The sequence below is a fragment of the Scyliorhinus canicula genome, chromosome 13 (genome assembly GCF_902713615.1).
Source record: "Scyliorhinus canicula chromosome 13, sScyCan1.1, whole genome shotgun sequence".
In the NCBI taxonomy this organism is placed as follows: Eukaryota; Metazoa; Chordata; class Chondrichthyes; order Carcharhiniformes; family Scyliorhinidae; genus Scyliorhinus; species Scyliorhinus canicula.
The window spans coordinates 17794336-17809010 of NC_052158.1; the positions used below are offsets into that span (position 1 = coordinate 17794336).

Sequence of the window (14675 nt, forward strand, 5' to 3'; positions counted from 1 at the left end):
GGTGATTTAGCGGTTTGGATCAGTAATTGGCTAGCTGAAAGAAGACAGAGGGTGGTGGTTGATGGCAAATGTTCATCCTGGAGTTCAGTTACTAGTGGTGTACCGCAAGGATCTGTTTTGGGGCCACTGCTGTTTGTCATTTTTATAAATGACCTGGAAGAGGGTGTAGAAGGATGGGTTAGTAAATTTGCAGATGACACGAAGGTCGGTGGAGTTGTGGATAATACTGAAGGATGTTATAGGATACAGAGGGACATAGATAAGCTGCAGAGCTGGGCTGAGTGGTGGCAGATGGAGTTTAATGCGGAAAAGTGTGAGGTGGTTCACTTTGGAAGGAGTAACAGGAATGCAGAGTACTGGGCTAATGGCAAGATTCTTGGTAGTGTCGATGAACAGAGAGATCTCGGCATCCAGGTACATAAATCCCTGAAAGTTGCCACCCAGGTTAATAGGGCTGTTAAGAAGGCATATGGTGTGCTAGCCTTTAGAAGCAGGGGGGTTGAGTTTCGGAACCACAAGGTCATGCTGCAGCTGTACATAACTCTGGTGCGGCCGCACCTGGAGTACTGCGTGCAGTTCTGGTCACCACATTATAGGAAGGATGTGGAAGCTTTGGAAAGGGTTCAGAGGAGATTTACTAGGATGTTGCCTGGTATGGAGGGAAGGTCTTACGAGGAAAGGCTCAGGAAATTGAGGTTGTTTTCATTAGAGAGGAGAAGGCTGAGAGGTGACTTAATAGAGACATATAAGATAGTCAGAGGGTTAGATAGGGTGGACAGTGAGAGTCTTTTTCCTCGGATGGTGATGACCAACACGAGGGGACATAGCTTTAAATTGAGGGGTGATAGATATAGGACAGATGTCAGAGGCAGTTTCTTTACTCAGAGAGTAGTAGGGGTGTGGAACGCCCTGCCTGCAATAGTAGTAGACTCGCCAACTTTAAGGGCATTTAAGTGGTCACTGGATAGACATATGGATGAAAATGGAATAGTGTAGGTCAGATAGGCTTCAGATGGTTTCACAGGTCGGCGCAACATCGAGGGCCGAAGGGCCCATACTGCGCTGTAGTGTTCTATGTTCTATGTTCTATGGTGTTTGAAGAAATTCAAGAGCACCTCCCTTCTTTGTGTTGAGGATGTGGTTGGGGTGGGGGAGATTTGCAGGGGAGGGAACTGTTTTAAAGACTGGTGTGGTTCACAGAGAAAAGGAAATAATGTTATAAATCTGACTTTATAAAAGTAAAAAAGGCTCCAGACACAATAAAGGGGTTAGTTTGATTTAGTTACAAAGTTCCTGACACTGAGTGTGTCACTGATCACGTGAAGTGAAATCCAGGAAGTGGAACGCTGAACAGGAATTGAAAGTGAAAGAGCTGGAACAGGGAAGGAGAGAGAGACTCTGGGCACTGAGATGGCATCTCCAGATCTCACACAGGAACTAACCTGTCCCATCTGTCTGGAGATATTCACCCACCCGGTGTTTCTGGAATGTGGGCATCATTTCTGCAGCTCCTGCATCTCCCAGAGTTGGCAGAAGGTCCCGGGAGATGTTTCCTGCCCCCAGTGTCGACAGGTCTTCACCCAGAGGAACGTCAGGCCCGCTCGGACCCTCATTAACATCGTGGAGAAGGTTAGAGAGGTGAAGGTGAAGGTGACACAGCCACAGGAGGAGTTTTACTGTCAGGAACACGAGGAGAAGCTGAAACTCTTCTGCGAAGATGAACACAAAGCGATCTGTCTGGTGTGTGGGATGTCCAGAGCTCATAAGACGCACAGTGTGATCCCAATAAAGGAGGCAGCCCAGATCTTCAAGGTACTGGATCACTGCTCCTGCCACAGGTAGATGGGGAAGAGGGACAGGGTGTAAGTCACAGAGAGAGAGAGTGTTTGTAGAATGTGGGGAGGGGAAGAGAGAGCGGGAGAGACAGGGATAGGGAAGGGGAGAGGGATGTTGAAAGAGGAGAGGGTTGGAGCGAGTAGAGGATTGATTGAGGAGGGGAATTAACCTGGAGGAGGATAATTGCAACAAACAGAATTAATCCACAGCTTCTACTTTGTTTATTGAGTGTAATCAATCCTGAGAATATCTCCTTCTCTACCTCACTGGCCTCACTCTATTTAAACACAGCAAACTCCCCCAGAAGGTGACAATGATTGTTTCCTTTGACAAACCCATTTGTGTCCTTTCTGTCTCAGAACAAGTTAGAAACATCATTGGAAACTCTGCAGAAGCAAATGGACCTCAGTCTTCACAGTAAAAGAGAACGAGAGGATGGATTTTCCACATGAAGGTAGGAGAGTGTCCTTTAGGCTTTGTGTAAACTTCCCTGTGTTTGTTATTCAGAGTGAGTGAGCTTCTCACACAGTCAGAGAGAGAGTTTTACTGAATAAAATCCAAAGTACACTGCGGGCTTCTCCCTGAACTGCAATATAAGGGACCGTCTGTAAATTGCAGATTATTATAACAATGTTTAACTGTATTATTTTCTCTCTCAAGCCAATCCCATCGATTGATGAAATAAATCATGTGTGTAACTCACTCCCGGGGATCCATTATTCTATATATGAACCATCGATTAGAATCCCCTCGATTAGATTCCAGTCTGTAACTCACTCCCGGGGATCCATTATTCTATATATGAACCATCGATTAGAATCCCCTCGATTAGATTCCAGTCTGTAACTCACTCCCAGGAATCCATTATTCTATATATAAACCATCTCAACCCCTCGATTAGATTCCAGTCTGTAACTCACTCCCAGGTATCCATTATTCTATATATAAACCATCTCAACCCCTCAATACGATTCCAGTCTGTAACTCACTCCCAGGTATCCATTATTCTATATATAAACCATCTGAACCCCTCGATTAGATTCCAGTCTGTAACTCACTCCCAGGTATCCATTATTCTATATATAAACCATATGAATCCCTCGATTCGATTCCAGTCTGTAACTCACTCCCAGGTATCCATTATTCTATATATAAACCATCTCAACCCCTCGATTCGATTCCAGTCTGTAACTCACTCCCAGGTATCCATTATTCTATATAAAAACCATCTATACCCCTCGATTAGATTCCAGTCTGTAACTCACTCCCAGGTATCCATTATTCTATTTTTAAACCATCTCAACTCCTCGATTCGATTCCAGTCTGTAACTCACTCCCAGGTATCCATTATTCTATATATAAACCATCTGAACCCCTCGATTAGATTCCAGTCTGTAACTCACTCCCAGATATCCATTATTCTATATATAAACCATCTGAACCCCTCGATTAGATTCCAGTCTGTAACTCACTCCCAGGTATACATTATTCTATATATAAACAATCTCAACCCCTCGATTCGATTCCAGTCTGTAACTCACTCCCAGGTATCCATTATTCTATATATAAACCATCTCAACCCCTCGATTCGATTCCAGTCTGTAACTCACTCCCAGGTATCCATTATTCTATATAAAAACCATCTATACCCCTCGATTAGATTCCAGTCTGTAACTCACTCCCAGGTATCCATTATTCTATATATAAACCATCTGAACCCCTCGATTCGATTCCAGTCTGTAACTCACTCCCAGGTATCCATTATTCTATATATAAACCATCTCAACCCCTCGATTCGATTCCAGTCTGTAACTCACTCCCAGGTATCCATTATTCTATATATAACCCATCTATACCCCTCGATTAGATTCCAGTCTGTAACTCACTCCCAGGTATCCATTATTCTATATATAAACCATCTATACCCCTCGATTAGATTCCAGTGTGCAACTCACTCCCAGGTATCCATTATTCTATATATAATCCATCTGAACTTCTCGATTAGATCCAGTCTGTAACTCACCCCCAGGCATCCATTATTCTATATATAAACCATCTGCATTCCGCGATTAGATTCCACTCAGTGACTCAGTCCTTGATGCCTATTATTTAATAATAAACTATTGGAATCACTATATCATGTTTGTAACTCAGTCCCACATAGCTAAAGTTCCATCAAACTGTTCAGCAGACAGTGGAGCTGATATTGTTTGTTATCCTTGCTGGATATAAATTTTTATCCCTATATCCCAGTGGACAGAGACCATGGAGACTGGGATTATAAACGTTGTTTATTCCGTTCTGTCTTCAATCTGCTCCAGGCTGAAGTTGACAGACTGAGAAATGAAATCAACAGTGAATTTGAAAAGATGCACAAGTTCCTGTTTGAGAAGGAGGAGCTGATGAAAGCAGAGTTGGAGAGAAAAAGCAATAAAATATTCGAGGAAATGGAGAACAATTTAACCAAAACCATGGATGAAATCTCTTCTCTTGAAGCAGCAATAAGAGATCTTAAATCGAGGCTGGAGGTACAACTGGCCCCAGAGTTCCTCAAGGTACAAAATCTCTTTGTCTTGTCCAGTGAAACATTCCAGAGACGGAGGGCAGGCACTCTGACCTTTAACCTCTGGGTTTGGATTTAGGCCTCAGTCTGATTGGTTGGATGATTGTCTCTTTGTGCTGTCAGTAAGGGTCCAATGGGAAATGAGGTGAGATAATCTCAGTGTAATTCCTATACACAGCGTAACCACGGCGCTGATTGATGATTGGACTCCGAGAGAGATGGGCTGGGAACTGGAGATGTTTACACTGCTGCAGATGGAGTTCTACTGAGATCTGCTGAGGACTGGGTTAAAGTGCATTATTGCAGGGGTAGATGGAGCTATGGTTAGAGAGATAAGAATGGGAGCGGGTGAGGGTAGAACGCCCAGCTGGACAACAGTGGAGAGGAGATGGAGGAGGATGGCTGTGATTGACCAGTGTCAAAGGCTGCAGGCAGACCGAGAATAATGAGGAGGGAAAGTTTGTAAGGATGGGTTTTTTGGGGAGAGGGGTGAAGATGTAGATTTAAATGAGAGAGAGAGAGACAACACCTGAAGAGATTAAACAGTTTCCAATCCCAGCTAACATGGGGGCCAGGAGCGGAGGTTGGGAGATCAGTAGTTTTGGGAATAGGATGGAGGGGACAGGAAGTGGGTCTTATGGACAAGATGAGCTCCGAAGAGGGAATGAAAGGAAAAAGTAAAAGTTATTTTCTAATTGAAATCTTGGTCTCTCAATTTATACTCGAGATTTACAACAAGAATTCTTTAATCTGACTCGATCATATCTATTCTGTTCCTTTCCCCTCAGGATATTCAAGACCTGTTGATGAGGTAAGCAGATATAAAGAAACAGTTTTGTGATGTGATCACTGCTGTCTCTCTAACACACACTGATTTCCAGTACCTGTTTTTACAGGAGTCAGATGGAGTTTCACAAGCCTGGAACTGTCTCCACTCAGTTACCTGTGGCTATCGCTGGTGAACCATTCAAATACATCAAAGTGTGGAGGGAAATGAGAGCAGTGATTTCACCAGGTATCATTCTCTGTATATTACTGTCTCCCTGCTGTTATCCACGTGATTAATGAGGTTTAGACACACTGATGAAATGATCAGAAGATCAGAAGGAATAAGAACAGGAGTGGTCCAGCCCAGTGAACCGGCTCTTATTTTTGATCAGATCATGTCTGATCTAATTGGGGCCTTTACTCCACTTTCCTGCCTGTCCCAGATGACCCTTAACCCCCTTGTTGATGAACAATTATGGAACTCGGTCATGAATCAATGACCCAGCCTCTGCTGCTCTCTGTGGTACAGAATTCCAAAGACTAATATCCCTCTCCGAGAAGGAATTCCTCCTCATCTCTGTCTTCAATAGAGGCCCCTTCATTGTATGCTGTGTCACCTACACCTCGATTGGACCCAGAGATCAAATCGTCCTCCCAGCATCTACCCTGGTGAAGGAATCCCCTCAGAATGTTATGTTTCAATAAGATAACCTCTTATTCTTCTAAACTCCAGTGAGTACAGACCCAACCAGCTCAACCTTTCCTCATAAGTCAATCCCTTCATCCCAGGAATCAGCCCAGTGAACCTTCTCTGAACTCTGTCCAATGAGAGTGTCTCCCTCCTGATGTAAGGAGATCAGATCTGAACACAGTACTCAAGCTGCAGTCTCACCAATCCCCTGTAAAGTTGGAGCAAGTCTTCCCTACTTTACACTCCATCCCTTTTCCAATTAAGGCCAACATTCCATTTCTTTCCCACATTCCTTGCTGTCCCTGGACACTAACTTTTAGTGATTGATGTACAAGGTCCCCCAGATCCCTCTGTACTGCAGCATTCTGCTGTCTCTTTCTATTGAAATAATTTGCTGCTTTTCTATTCTTCCTGCCAAGGTGGACAACCTCCCATTTCCCACATTATACTCCATCTGCTAAATCTTTGTCCACTCACTTAACCGGTCCTATATCCCTCCGCAGACACTTTGTATCCTCCTCACAACTTCCCGACCTCGCTTTGTGGCATCAGAACATTTGGCTCCAGCATATTCAGTTTCTTCATCCAATCAGGAATATTGATCATAAATAGTTGTATCCCCATCACTGATCAGTAATCTCGGGAATTTGCAAAGATTACAACCAATGAATCCACTTTCTCTCCAGCCCCTCCTTTAATATCCTGGGATGCAGGACATCAGGTCCAGGGGACAAGTTGCCTTTAATCCTGTTAGTTTTGCAGATATTTTTTCTCTGGTGATCATGATTGTTCACAATTTATCCCTCCTGCTTTTCCCCAACACTGGATGACCCCAGGTGTTGTTCTGTGTATGTTGTTGGGTATTTTTCTTTCCCCAGGTAATAGGAAAACATTTATTTAACAATATTTTAACATTTCTGAGGGACTTTGCCAGACCTCAGCACTGAGCACTGATTGGTCCCCACATGCCCCGTTGCTATGACTGATACTCTTCCCCTCACTCCGTACACCAGTTACCATGACTACATTATATAAGACCATAAGACATAGGAGTGGAAGTAAGGCCATTCGGCCCATCGAGTCCACTCCACCATTCAATCATGGTTGATTTCAACTCCATTTACCCGCGCTCTCCCCATAGCCCTTAATTCCTCGAGAAATCAAGAATTTATCAATTTCTGTCTTAAAGACACTCAATGTCCCGGCCTCCACCGCCCTCTGTGGCAATGAATTCCACAGACCTACCACTCTCTGGCTGAAGAAATTTCTCCTCATCTCTGTTCTAAAGTGACTCCCTTTTATTCTAAGGCTGTGCCCCCGCGTCCTAGTCTCCCCTGCTAATGGAAACAACTTCCCTACGTCCATCCTATCCAAGCCATTCATTATCTTGTACGTTTCTATTAGATCTCCCCTCAACCTCCTAAACTCCAATGAATATAATCCCACGATCCTCAGACGTTCATCGTATGTTAGGCCTACCATTCCTGGGATCATCCGTGTGAATCTCCGCTGGACCCGCTCCAGTGCCAGTATGTCCTTCCTGAGGTATGGGGCCCAAAATTGCTCACAGTATTCTAAATGGGGCCTAACTAGTGCTTTATAAAGCCTCAGAAGTACATCCCTGCTTTTATATTCCAAGCCTCTTGAGATAAATGACAACATTACATTTGCTTTCTTAATTACGGACTCAACCTGCAAGTTTACCTTTAGAGAATCCTGGACTAGGACTCCCAAGTCCCTTTGCACTTTAGCATTATGAATTTTGTCACCGTTTAGAAAATAGTCCATGCCTCTATTTTTTTTTCCAAAGTGCAAGACCTCGCACTTGCCCACGTTGAATTCCATCAGCCACTTCTTGGACCATTCTCCTAAACTGTCTAAATCTATATCCCCTTCTGTGGCCAAGGACAGGAACTCCCAACTTAGGCAGACATCACCTTCTGTCTCTCCCTCAGCACTTTGCCTTGCTGTGAATGGAATTCAGTTCAGAGAAGTGTGTGGTTAATGTATTGGGAGGGGGAAGATGTGGCAAGGGAATAGACAATAAGTGGTAAGATAGTGAGAGGTGTGGAGGAACAGAGGGAGATTTGAATTTATGTCCACAGATTCAGGACAGGTGGATAAGGTGGTGAAGATAACACACCGGATATTTTCCTGGACTGACCACGGAATAGACAATAAGCGCTGGGAGCTAATGTCAGAACTTTAGAAAACACGTTAGTCCACAGCTAGAGCACTTTGTATCTTTCTGGTCAGTGTGTTGGAGAAGTTACCGAGGAGATTAATGAGGGTGTTGGCTGGTTCAGAGAACTTGAGTTCTGAGTTATGATTGGATGGATTGGGATTGTTTTCATTGGATCAGAGGAGACTGAGGGGAGATTTAATTGAGGTGTATAAAATTAGGAGTGTCCAGATAGAGTGGAAAGGAAATCCCGAGTCCCATTGCCTCGGGGTCCCTGATCAGAGAGAATAGATACAGGGTTAGAGGGAGGAGGGTTAAAGAGATTATTTTCACTCAGAATGTGGTCTGAATCTGGAACTCACAGCCTGAAAGGGTGTTGGAGGCAGAAACCCTGGTAACATTTATAAAGTAATCAGATCTGCGCTGAAAGTGCCGTAACCGACTGAGTTACGGAGCAGAAACTGGAAACCGGGATTGGGCTGGAGAATTATTTTTCAGCCGAATCTCACAGGTTGGTCTGAAATTGCCTCTTTCTGTGAATCCCAGACTGTTTACATAACAGGAAGTGACCATTCGGCCCATTGTGTTCCTGCTAGCTCACCAACTTACCCAGGGTCATCCCTTCACCTTTTTCTCTGTCGCTCTGCAGATTTAAGTTCTTCAGTTAATGATTCAATTCCATATGAAAGCTGTGATTGAATCTGATTCCACCACAGTGCATTCCTGATCCTAAACACTCGCTGTGTGAATAGGTTTTCCCTCACGTTAATGTGGCTTCTTTTGTCAATCAGTTTAAATTCTGTGTCCTCTGGTTCTCTTCTCTCAGGGGAACCACCTCAGCTTCTCCAATCTGTGTCCGTAACTGAAGTTCCTCCTCCCAGGAATCATTGTGGTGAATGTTTCCTGCACTCTCTCTAATGCCCTCACATCCTCCCTCAGAGTGTGTTCCCAGATCAGAGTTGAGGGTTAACCAGTGTTTATACAGATATAACTTTGTCACTCTATTCTGTGTTAATAAAGCCTAAGATGCTGCATTCTTTATTAACCACTCTCTCTCCTTGTCCTGTCACCGCTAATTGTGAAATGATATCCTGTGCATCAAGATTTGGGTCATTAATTTACATCAGGAAAGTCAGAACCCTTTGAATACCAATGTATATCTATCTTCAGTCTGAACAAGCAACAACTGTCATTCACCCCGTTTCATATCCATGTTGCTACTGTCCTCGTTATTCTGTATATTTTCTATGTTTCTGCCTGTTAGGGTGACTGTTCCCCTGTTGCCACGGAGACTAGGGAACATACGAGGAGGTTAAAGAGCAAAACCGTGTATTGAGATATTGAAGTTATTTCTCTGTCATTCAGATGTCAATTTTCCACCGGGATCACTCCTTCCAGCTCTACAGCCCCCTTGTCCTGGCTGAGATCTCAGAGGGGGGTGTAGGGCTGGAGGAGGAGAGCCCACCCACTTGTCCTGACTGAGATCTCAGAGGGGGGTGTAGGGCTGGAGGAGGAGAGCCCACCCACTTGTCCTGACTGAGATCTCAGAGGGGGGTAGGGCTGGAGGAGGAGAGCCCACCCCCTTGTCCTGACTGAGATCTCAGAGGGGGGTGTAGGGCTGGAGGAGGAGAGCCCACCCACTTGTCCTGGCTGAGATCTCGGAGGGGGGTGTAGGGCTGGAGGAGGAGAGCCCACCCCCTTGTCCTGGCTGAGATCTCGTAGGGGGTTGTTGGGCTGGAGGAGGTGACAGAGATAGGGGGCGTGATTTACGGCTCCCCACGCCGGGTGGGAGAATCGCGGGAGGGCCGGGCGACTAATTTCACGCCCCCCCCCCCCGCGATTCTCCCACCCACCCGCTCGGAAGAATCGCAGTTCGCCGTTTTTCACGGCAACCGGCGATTCTCCGACCCGGATGGGCCGAGCACCCGGCCGTTCGGGACCATTTCACGACGGCGGCAACCACACCTGGTCGCTGCCATCGTGAAAACGCCATAAGATGCCCGTTTGAAACTTGGCCGAGTTCACGACGGCCTTCACGATTTTTCCCGGGAGCGGAGAATCTCGTCCAGGGTGTGGGCAGTGAGAATTCAAAGTTCGAGTCATGTCTGGGTTCAAAGCTGATGAGGATCAGTGAGCACTGTGGGGGCTGAAATTATCAACAGGTGACAACCAGTGTCAGATTCCAGTAGATTGATTTCAGGGCGGTGACTGACTTCCTACAACTTGTCTTAACCGAGGTCCTGGACTGGAGAGAGATCTTTATTCTCAGTGAATTGATGCTGATCTGCGCTGGGTGAATGGAGCTGAGGGAATGGGGAGGAATTTCTTCAGACACTCTGTCCCTGAGCTTCCACAGTTCCTGGGCTGAGGAAAGTGGTGATGTCCCATCACCGTCTGTACACGTCCCGTCATTCACTCCTATTTTTCTCACAGTAACAGCTTCCCAATCATGTTCTCTTCCAGTTCCAGCATCTCTCACCCTGGACCCAGAGACAGCAAACAACCTACTCATCATTTCCCAGGATCTGACTAGTGTGAGGGACGGAAATGAGGAGCAAGCTCGACCTGATCATCCGGGAAGATTTGATAAACGCTTCTATGTGTTGAGTTCCCAGAGTTTCACGTCAGGGAGACACTACTGGGAGGTGGGTCTTGGAAACAAACCTCGCTGGATTGTGGGTGTCTGCAGAGAGTCTGTCAACAGGAAAGAACTAATCATTCCTTCACCTGAGAATGGATTTTGGGTCATCGCCCGGCTTCCTGACTGCAAATCATTGAAAATCCCGGATGCCATCTCGCAGCTGAAAGTGAAACCCCGGAAGTTGGGAATTTACCTGGATTATGAGGGAGGACAGGTATCATTTTATGATGCTGAGGACATGTCTCACCTGTACACCTTCACTGACACATTCACCGAGAAACTCTATCCCATCTTTAATCCCTTATAATAATTGCTCTGGTGATAACTCTGAGCCACTCACACTGCTCTCTGGGTAACGCAGTGGGAGACGCTTTGGGAGGTCGGAGTTTTAGTGAGAAGCCTGATTCACTGTCTGAACAGCTCATGTTGTCCTGATTCTCTGCTGTGTGCTGTCAGGGGGTGAGTGTGTTTCTGTATTGTTTATTCTGTAAATTTAACTCAGATTCTCCACCCATCCCACTGTCCCGATCTCAATCTAATGGGACCCATAAACACTGGGCTGGTATAGAATGAAGCAAAATCTCCTGAATTGTGGTAACTGTGCCCAGCTCTCGAACAATTCATTGTGAATCTTTATTTTGTTTCCTCCCTTGAATAAATATTTTATTTGAAGACGGGACTGACACCTGGTGTGATGATTATTGATTCAGTGAATGAGCAGAAAGAATGTTTTTTCACTCCTCTATGGGATGTGGGTGTCGCTGGCTGAGCCCTCGTTGCCCATCCCTAATTGCCCTTTGAGAAGGTGGTGTAGGTACACCCACAGTGCTGTTAGGGAGGGAGTTCCAGGATTTGGACCCAGCGACAGTGAAGGAACAGCCAATATGTTTCCAAGTCAGGATGGTGAGTGACTGGAAGGGAACCTCCAGGTGGTGGTATCAGGAAAGAGAATATCAGAATAGGTTCCGGAGTACGACATGTGACCATTCGGGAAGATCCTGTCTGAACATCAACACCGACTCCACTTTCCCATCCTATCCCTTCATTCCCTTTGTACTCAGGAATATATCGATCTATGTGTTGAATATACTCACTGACATCTCACCGAGGTGGAGAATTCCAAAGATTCCCAACTCTCTCTGCGGAAGGAATTTCTCCTCATCTCAGTCTTAAATGGACGACCCCTTATCCTGATTCTGTGACCCCTCGTTCTAGACCAATCTCAGCATCTACCCTGTCAGGATCTCTGAGAATTGTACATGTTTCAATAAGATCATCTCTTATTCTTCTAAACTTCAAAGAATATAGAGCCATCCAACTCAATCCCTCCTCATATCGGAAAACCCTTTCATCTCAAGAATCAATTCCGTGAACCTTCATTGCTCCCTCTAAGGTAAGTATATGTTTCCTCAGGTAAGGAGACTGAAACTGTCCACAGCCCTCCAGCTGTGACCACACTCAATCCCTGTTACATTGCAGCAAGACTTATTCTCTTATACTTCAACCCCATTGTAATAAAGGCTAAGATACCATTTCCCTCCCTAATTGTTCACTGTCTCTGCTTGTTACCTTTCTCTGTTTCAGTGTATTTCGGGGTGTTGCCATTTAGGGTAGGTGGGGATAGGTTTAGGGATCTGGGGGTCCAGGTGACAGGGGAGGGGAGCGACAATGCATAAGTGGAACTTAACAAAGTTGGTGGAGGAGATAAAGGAGGACTTTAGGATGTGGGATACACAGCGCCTGATGCTGGCAGGAAGGGTCCAAGTGGTTAAAGTGAATGTCTTGCCAAGGTTGTTATTTGGATTTCAGATGCTCCCGATGTTTATTCCAAAGGCTTTCTTCCGGAGTTTGGTCAATGTAATTTGGGAGTTTATTTGGGCGGGGAAGGTGCCAAGGGTGAAGTGGGCCCTGATACAGAGGCAGGGAGAGAAAGGGGACTTGGCGTTACCGAACCTGCTGTACTATTATTGGGTGGTGAATGTGGAGAAAGTGAGGTGATAGTGGGAGGGAGAGAGGCCGGAATGGGTTAGGATGGAGGAGGAATCCTGTAGGGGGCCCAGCTTCAGGGCCATGGTAACGGTGGCACTACCGTTGTCACCGAGGGGATATACGGAGAGCCGGGTTGTACAGTCCACGGTTAGGGTGTGGAACCAGCTGAGGAGACACTTTAGGATGGAGGGGATGTCGGTGCTAATACTGTTGTGTGTGAACCACGGATTCAAACCGGGGGAGACGGATGGCATGTACAGGAGGTGGAGAGAGGTGGGGTTGATGAGGGCCAGGGGTTTATATTTAGAGGAGAGGTTCGCCAGTCTGGAAGAGCTGTGGGAGAGGGTGGAGCTCCCGAGGGGGGGGGGGGGGGGGTGATTTTAGGTATTACCAAGTGAGGGGCTTTGCATGGAAGATGTGGAAAGAGTTCCCCAGGCTGCCGAAGTCGCCCTATTGGAATGGCTGCTGCTTCCGGACGTGGAGGAGGAGGGGAGGATTGGGGACATATTGGGAGAGCAGGGGGAATGCACATGGTGAGGATTAAGGAGAAATGGAAGGAGGAGTTGGGGGTAGATAGGGGAATGGGGAATGAGGCGCTGGGCGGGGTGAATTTGGCCTCTTGTGCGCTTATGAGTTACAGACTGGAATCTAATCGAGGGGTTCAGATGGTTTATATATACAATGATGGATATCTGGGAGTGAGTTACAGACTGGAATCTAATCGAGGGGTTTAGATGGTTTATATATAGAATAATGGACATCTAGGAGTGAGTTACAGACTGGAATCTAATCGAGGGGTTCAGATGGTTTATATATAGAATAATGGATATCTGGGAGTGAGTTACAGAGTGGAATCTAATCGAGGGGTTCAGATGGTTTATATATAGAATAATGGATATCTGGGAGTGAGTTACAGACTGGAATCTAATCGAGGGGTTCAGATGGTTGAAATATAGAATAATAGATATCTTGGAGTGAGTTACAGACTGGAATCTAATCGAGGGGTTCAGATGGTTTATATATAGAATAATGGATATCTGGGAGTGAGTTACAGAGTGGAATCTAATCGAGGAGTTCAGATGGCTTATATATACAATAATGGATATCTGGGATTGAGTTACAGACTGGAATCTAATCGAGGGGTTCAGATGGTTGATATATAGAATAATAGATATCTGGGAGTGAGTTACAGACTGGAATCTAATCGAGGGGTTCAGATGGTTGATATATAGAATAATAGATATCTGGGAGTGAGTTACAGACTGGAATCTAATCGAGGGGTTTAGATGGTTGATATATAGAATAATAGATATCTGGGAGTGAGTTACAGAGTTGAATCTAATCGAGGTGTTCAGATGGTTTATATACAATAATGGATACCTGGGAGTGAATTACAGACTGGAATCTAATTGAGGGGTTCAGAAGGTTTATATATAGAATAATAGAACATAGAACAGTACAGCACAGAACAGGCCCTTCGGCCCTCGATGTTGTGCCGAGCAATGATCACCTTACTCAAACCCACGTATCCACCCTATACCCGTAACCCAACAACCCACCCCTTAACCTTACTTTTTTAGGACACTACGGGCAATTTAGCATGGCCAATCCACCTAACCCGCACATCTTTGGACAGTGGGAGGAGACCGGAGCACCCGGAGGAAACCCACGCACACACGGGGAGGACGTGCCGACCCCGCACAGACAGTGGCCCAGCCGGGAACCGAACCTGGGAACCTGGAGCTGTGAAGCATTTATGCTAACCACCATGCTACCGTGCTGCCCCTAATGGATAGCTGGGAGTGAGTTACAGACTGGAATCTAATCGAGGGGTTCAGATGGTTTATATATAGAATAATGGATACCTGGGAGTGAGTTACAGACTGGAATCTAATCGAGGGGTTCAGATGGTTTATATATAGAATAATGGATACCTGGGAGTGAGTTACTGACTGGAATCTAATCGACGGGTTCAGATGGTTTATATATAGAATAATGGATACCT

The 14675-nt window shown here is 45.6% G+C and overlaps 1 protein-coding gene across 2 annotated transcripts; it reads left to right on the plus strand.

Moving 5' to 3' along the window:
• The first annotated feature begins 1696 nt into the window (after positions 1-1696).
• LOC119976337 (zinc-binding protein A33-like) lies at positions 1697-11366 on the plus strand. 2 transcript variants are annotated; one of them, XM_038816802.1, is made up of 6 exons: positions 1697-1812; positions 2196-2290; positions 4158-4391; positions 5188-5210; positions 5296-5414; positions 10474-11366. In XM_038816802.1, exons 2-6 carry the CDS (start codon positions 2285-2287, stop codon positions 10986-10988), a joined length of 897 nt encoding a protein of 298 aa, XP_038672730.1. In that variant the 5' UTR covers positions 1697-1812; positions 2196-2284; the 3' UTR covers positions 10989-11366. The 2 variants fall into 2 exon arrangements, with proteins under 2 accessions (XP_038672730.1, XP_038672732.1); XM_038816804.1 differs by having other exon boundaries at positions 10504-11366.
• The last annotated feature ends 3309 nt before the right edge of the window (positions 11367-14675 follow it).

What these genes read in the sequence shown, in the direction of transcription:
- LOC119976337 (XM_038816802.1), top strand. An exon ending in ATTCAAGACCTGTTGATGAG is followed by an intron (nt 5,211 to 5,295) that starts GTAAGCAGATAT and finishes CTGTTTTTACAG; the next exon opens with GAGTCAGATGGAGTTTCACA. An exon ending in GAGAGCAGTGATTTCACCAG is followed by an intron (nt 5,415 to 10,473) that starts GTATCATTCTCT and finishes TTTTTCTCACAG; the next exon opens with TAACAGCTTCCCAATCATGT.